This window comes from Mustelus asterias, chromosome 18 (genome assembly GCF_964213995.1).
Source record: "Mustelus asterias chromosome 18, sMusAst1.hap1.1, whole genome shotgun sequence".
Classification (NCBI taxonomy): Eukaryota; Metazoa; Chordata; class Chondrichthyes; order Carcharhiniformes; family Triakidae; genus Mustelus; species Mustelus asterias.
The window spans coordinates 77497685-77504426 of NC_135818.1; the positions used below are offsets into that span (position 1 = coordinate 77497685).

Here is a 6742-nt window from a genome sequence, read left to right on the forward strand (position 1 = left end):
TATAAGTTGTTTATGGTGATCAAGATTGTTATGATTTGAATTGCACTACTTAAAAGAGAGGCAAAAGCAGATTTAATACTAACTTTTATAATGGATGAGTAAATACTTTAAAGATAACATTTGCAGGGCTATGGGGAAAGTGCAAGGGGACTGACTGGATAATTCTTTCAAAGCACTTGAATAGGTACAATGAGCCGTGTATAAGATTCTATGATTCTATCCCTAATTGGTAATTCATAACTTTGTTGTCTGGCTTTCAAAATAGGGATTGTATTCAGAAGGATTGTAGTGTCATCATCCATAAATCCCCAGTAAGTTAATATGCTGGTACAGCAAGCAAATCGGAAGGCAAATTATGTTAATTTTTGTTACAAAGGGATTGCCATAAAGTAAAGGAGTCTCGTTACAATTGATGAGGCCACACCTGGAATACTCTGTGCAGCTTCCCTAGAGGATGTACAACACTGATTCACTTGACTGGTTCATAAGATCATGGATTGTCCTTTGAGGAAAGATTGAGTAGACCAGGCCTATATTCACTGGAGTTTGGAAGAATGAGAAGTGATCTAATTGAAACATGTAAAATTCTTGAGATGCTGAGATAATGTTTCTGCTGCTGGGGAATCTAGAAAATGGGACACATTTTCAGAGTAAGAGGTCAGCCATTTATGACTGAGTTAAGACATTGCTTCACTAAAAGAGTTGTGAATCTTTGGAATTCTCTCCTCCAGAGAGCTGTAGCTGCTCAGTTGTTGATGTATTCAAGACAATTCAGACAGATTTTTGGGTACCATCAAAGGATATGGAGGTAGTTTGGGAAAATAGAGTTTAGGTGGAAGATCAACCATGATCTTGTTGAATGGCAGAACACACAAAAGGCCAAATAGTCCACCTCAGCTCCCATTTCTTATGAGCTTATGCTATTATGTTCTTATATTTCATCAACACTTATTGATCTTTCCCTTCCGCTTGTGGAAGATCATGACTCTTAAATGGTGCTGTCTTATGATTTTTTTTTTGTTGTGCCTAGTCTGATGAAGAAGATCACTTAGAAACTTGGTAATTTTGCCAGCAATTCAAGTAGGCTCACTCCTCTCCTCTCTACGCTTTCCCAAAAGCACTGCAATTTTTTTTCAAGTAATTGTCTATTTCCCTATTGAAAGACATGATTGAATGTACCTCCACCATATTTCCAGACAAAACATTACAGACTCCAATCGCTCACACATAACAATAGTAATTTTTCATGTTATTGTTGGTTCTTTTACTCATTGCCTTAGGTCAATAACCTCTGGAATTTGAATACTCAACCACTTTCTCAATGTGACCCATCAACTTCAATCCTTCAAGCTACTTACTGCCAAATTGTTCACCAATGTCGCTGTACCCTAGCTTGTAAAGATAAATAAGAGTGGCCAGGTGATTGCAAAATGCTTAAAAGTTTCCTCAAAAGTTCCACTCTTTCCCTCCAGAAGCAGTCAATTCTTGGAAAAGGGTGTGTACAACTTGCACTGCCTGACTCCTGATCACATTAGCCTCATGTTTTAAGCTACCAAGGTGTTTTCTGAACCATTGAAGATTGTCAAGCAAAAATTCCAAGGTATTAAAGTTCCAATCTATTCACCCCTAAATAATTACACTCCACAAACTATCTTGCTGAGATTTATTTTTGAGTATTACAACTGTTGCTCTATAATTTTCCCTTGCCGTCTTTAGCAAATATATTTCATACTTTCCAAATAGGTATTTTCTGATTTCCTGAGGTATGGCATCTATTGGTGCCAGTTCTTCACACAATGAACTATGGGAGATGTGAGGAGGGGACAACGGCATGGAAGTGAGGCCAGTGATTGAGAAGAAAGGCATGGGAGGTTGGGGGAATAGGCGCTAGCATAGGAGGGAAAGGAGGGATTGTATGGCAGGTGTAGAATGGGGAATTGGCCTGGCATAGGGCAGAAGGGGTACTAAAATGTCTCCAAAAAATTGAGCAATAGGTGAAGCGAGCCATTTCACAGTGCTACTATATACAGCAGTAACATGAGCGGTATTTTCCCATTAACAGGATGCTGCTGTCAAGGAAAAAGACATTCTGTCCATTGCACAAATGAGTAGTGTGGTATGTGAATTTCAATGCCATTGTGATGCCAGATATGAAGGCTTCTCTATCCCAGAGAGCTTTGGATGTCAATCATTGAATCTATTCAAGATGGAGAATAATAAAATTTCCATTACTAAGAAATGAATATACATGGGAATAGACCAGGAAAGTGGAGTTGAGTTAGAAGATCAGCTATAATCTGATGATCTAATGGCGGAGCAGGCCCGAGAGGTCAAATTGTGGATTCCTGCTCCTATTTCTTATGTTTTTTATACCCAGACAAATATAGATCAACTTATACTACAGTAATGGATAAATTAAACAAACTGATTTTCGGGGTTAACAGTGTGGAGTATTTGGGGTATAATAACCTAGTAAACAGGAAGCTATGCAGATTTAGAATTTGAAGTACCACCCCTTCTCCTCGCTCTTTTACTTTTCTAAAGAAATCACAAAATATAATTGTACAGCACAGAAGAAGGTCATTACGCCTGTCGTACCTGTAATGGCATTTTGGTTGACTTATCTAATGAATCATACGCCTCTGCTCTTTCCCTATAGCCTTGTATCTTCCCTTCCCCTTAAGTATTGATTTTTTTTTTGCTTAAAGTTAATATTAAATCTGTTTTCTCCACCTTATTGTGCAGTGTGTTCTAGATCATATAAAGTCTGAAAACATATTTTTAAACACGTGCTTCTTTCTCCAACTAATTATCTTAAATCTGTGGCTCCAGTTACCAACCCTTCTACCGCTGGAAATAATTTCTCCTTTCTTACTGTAGCAAAACCATTTATGATTTTGAATACCTCTTAAATGGCCTATTGACTTTCTCTACTCTAAGGGGAACAACTTCAGCTTCTCCAGCCAGTGAAGTCCATTATCACTGCTACCATTGTGGTAAATCTCAAGATTTTGATATCCTTCATATTATGTTGTGCCCAAAATGGAACAAAGTATGTTAACTGAGGACTGACTAATGTTTTTAAAGGTTTAGCATAACTCTTCCATGCTTTTGTGCTCTATTTCTCAATTAGTAAAGCCCGTTTTAGCTTGTCCTCCCACTACCAAAGAAATATGCACACTCATACCACAATCCCACACCTGCCACATTTAGTCTTTGTTCCTGCACCCCTTTATAATTCTACCTCATATTAGTTCATGTTGCCTCTTTTCACCCTGCATACCAAAATGTTGCTTTACACTTCTGCTAAAAATTGCATCTGCTATGTGTCTGCCCATTTTATGAGTCTATGTCCTCCTGAAGTCTGTTACTATTCTCCACAGCAGTTACTATATTTCTGTGATTTATGAGATGTTGCATGCATACTTCTAAAAGGCCTTTGAGAAAGCTCCACAGCATAGGCTGCTGCTTAATCTTAGTATTAAGAATTTGGGGCAATATTTGGAACTGGTGATGGAACCCCTTGAAAGTTTCAATGCAACTGATCACAATTAGCTAAGGATGTTGAAACAGTTGTTTGGGTAGTGGAGGTTTGCTTATAAATTAAATACAAAAGTAGAGAGGTTAAGCTTCAATTATACAGGGCATTGCTAAGATCACATCTGGAGTACTATGAACAGTATTGGTCTCCTTATTTAAGAAAAGATGTAAATGCATTGGAAGCAGTTCAGAGAAGGTCAAAATGGGTGGGTTGTTTTATGAGGAAAGGTTGGACAGGCTAGGCTTGCATCCATTGGAGTTTAAAAGAGTAGGAGACGACTTGATCCTGAGGGGACTTGGATGGATGTGGAAAGGATGTTTCCTCTTGTAAGAGAATCTATAATTAAGGTCACTATTTCAAATTAAGGGGTTGCCTGTTTAAATTTCTGAGGGTTGTGAGACATTGGAATTCTCTTCCTCAAAAGGTGGTTGAGGCAATGTCTTTGAATATCTTTAAGGAAGAAATTGACAAGACTCTTAATGTGCAAGGGGATGAAAGGTTATCGGGGGTAGGCAGAAATGTGAAATTGAAGTTGAAAATCGATCAGCCATGATATTGAATGGTGGAGCAGGCTCGAGTGACCTACTCCTGTTCCTAATATGTTTGTATGTATCCCACAATTTTCAACGTGAAATAAATAATTTCATTATTATTGATTATAAGGGTTGAATCTGATTATTGACTTGCATAGTTTATAGAACCAAAGGAGGAATTGGGAGAGAACAAAGCACTTTAGTAGAACGCCCGTACACCTTTTTATTACTGTGTTCATCTTTGATCTCCAACTTCATCCTTTTCTGCACTGTTTGATGTCAACAACAATTATGGATGTTCTATGTAAAATTTTCTATCAAATCCATTGTCAATGTCAAACATTAGAGACCCTTGAGGCAATCTTTGATGTCACTCGTCAATGCAGCAAAGAGAATACTGCTGGTGATTATCTTCTGTATTAAAGATCCAATCTGATTTTATTTTTCCATTTTACTGTAATTTGCCTTTCACCTGTGAACTTTCACCTCAGCCATAAATATTATGTGAAGAAACATGACGGCTCATTTTTTGAATATCTCTCCATGTGAAGTTTTAAAAATTCTACTACAGCATTCCCTCCCTGCACCATTACCAATGCATATGTTTCAAATATAAAGAAAGTCCCTCTAGACCTGGTGGAATTTTTGTACCTTGAAGTTTTCCCATAGTTTACGGGTCATTAACTTGGTGGCAGCTATGATCTCGTTTGCATTCTGTATTGATCTTGTACAGTATTCTGAAGAACATGGGGTGCAATATATTTAAAATGAATAATTAAAACTGAGCCACTTTATTATTGCCTCTTTCATCGTTAAAGGAGATTTTTTTTCTCTAAGTGTACACAATACATCTTTATCCAATTTCCCTAACGTCTTCTCTGATTTTGTTTTTTCCATTCTTCTCTCAACTTCCTTTTTCCCTATTTCAAAAATAAATTGAAACTTTGTTTTTCCCTATTGTACCTTGAGCTCCTGTCTTTAACCTTTTGGATTTTAAACTTAATATTCATTCAATTGATGATCGGCAAATATTACAAAATCTCTTCTCCAAATCATTTCTTGAAATCATTTTCACTTCTTACTACTATATTTATCTGTGGTGCAGCATTTTGCAAAACTGTTCTCCAAATGCTTGAATATGGTGACATGTGATTGCACTGTGAAAATATTAAATTGCATATCCATAAGTGACATTCAATGGTTCTTCCTTTCCAGGTACAATGATAGCCCATCTCTGTTGTCATGCTACTTCATAATTAGAAATACTGAGGCATGGGATTGAGGGTGATTTAGCGGTTTGGATCAGAAATTGGCTAGCTGTAAGAACACAGTAAGAAGTCTCACAACACCAGGTTAAAGTCCAACAGGTTCATTTGGTAGCAAATACCATAAGCTTTCGGAGCACTGCTCCTTCGTCAGATGGAGTGGAAATGTGCTCTCAAACAGTGCACAGCGACACAACATCAAGTTACAGAATACTGATTAGAATGCAAATCCCTAAAGCCAGCCAGGTCTTAAAGGTACAGACAATGTGGGTGGAGGGAGCATTAAACACAGGTTAAAGAGATGTGTATTGTCTCCAGACAGAACAGCTAGTGAGATTCTGCAAGCCCAGGAGGCAAGCTACCAAATTTGCTACCAAATAAACCTGTTGGACTTTAACCTGGTGTTGTGAGACTTCTTACTGTGTTCACCCCAGTCCAACGCCGGCATCTCCACATCATAGCTGTAAGAAGACAGAGGGTGGTGGTTGATGGGAAATGTTCATCCTGGAGTTCAGTTACTAGTGGTGTACCGCAAGGATCTGTTTTGGGGCCACTGCTGTTTGTCATTTTTATAAATGACCTGGATGAGGGTGTAGAAGGATGGGTTAGTAAATTTGCGGATGACACTAAAGTCGGTGGAGATGTGGATAGTGCGGAAGGTTGTTGCAGGTTACAGAGGGACATAGATGAGCTGCAGTGCTGGGCTGAGAGGTGGCAAATGGAGTTCAATGCGGAAAAGTGTGAGGTGATTCACTTTGGAAGGAGTAACAGGATTACAAAGTACTGGGCTAATGGTAAGATACTTGGTAGTGTGGATGAACAGAAAGATCTCGGTGTCCATGTGCATAGATCCCTGAAAGTTGGCACCCAGGTTGATAGGGTTGCTAAGAAGGCGTACGGAGTGTTAGCTTTTATTGGTAGAGGGATTGAGTTTTGGAGCCAGGAGGTCATGTTGCAGCTGCACAAAACTCTGGTGCGGCCGCACTTGGAGTATTGCATAGAGTTCTGGTCGCCGCATTATAGGAAGGATGTGGAAGCATTGGAAAGGGTGCAGAGGAGATTTACTAGGATGTTGCCTGGTATGGTGGGAAGGTCTTATGAGGAAAGGCTGAGGGGCTTGAGGTTGTTTTCGTTAGAGAGAAGAAGGTTAAGAGGTGACTTAATAGAGGCATACAAGATCGGAGGATTAGATAGGGTGGATAGTGAGAGCCTTTTTCCTCGGATGGTGATAGCTAGCACGAGGGGACATAGCTTTAAATTGAGGGGTGATAGATATAGGACAGATGTCAGAGGTAGGTATAGGACAGATGTCAGAGGTAGGTTCTTCACTCTTCACAGTAGTAAGGGCGTGGAATGCCCTGCCTGCAGCAGTAGTGGACTCGCCAACATTAAGGGCATTTAAA

At 39.1% G+C, this 6742-nt stretch overlaps 1 protein-coding gene across 2 annotated transcripts in view; it reads left to right on the forward strand.

Moving 5' to 3' along the window:
- arel1 (apoptosis resistant E3 ubiquitin protein ligase 1) overlaps positions 1 to 4600 on the forward strand; it is a 76361-nt gene extending 71761 nt beyond the window's left edge. The window contains exon 22 of one of the 2 annotated variants that reach the window (XM_078234339.1): positions 2881 to 4600. In XM_078234339.1, coding sequence (XP_078090465.1) covers positions 2881 to 3061 — 181 coding nt within the window. In that variant the 3' untranslated portion in view covers positions 3062 to 4600. The remainder of the gene's footprint in view (positions 1 to 2880) is intronic. The other variant, XM_078234340.1, reaches the window with a different exon arrangement.
- Positions 4601 to 6742: the final 2142 nt, after the last annotated feature.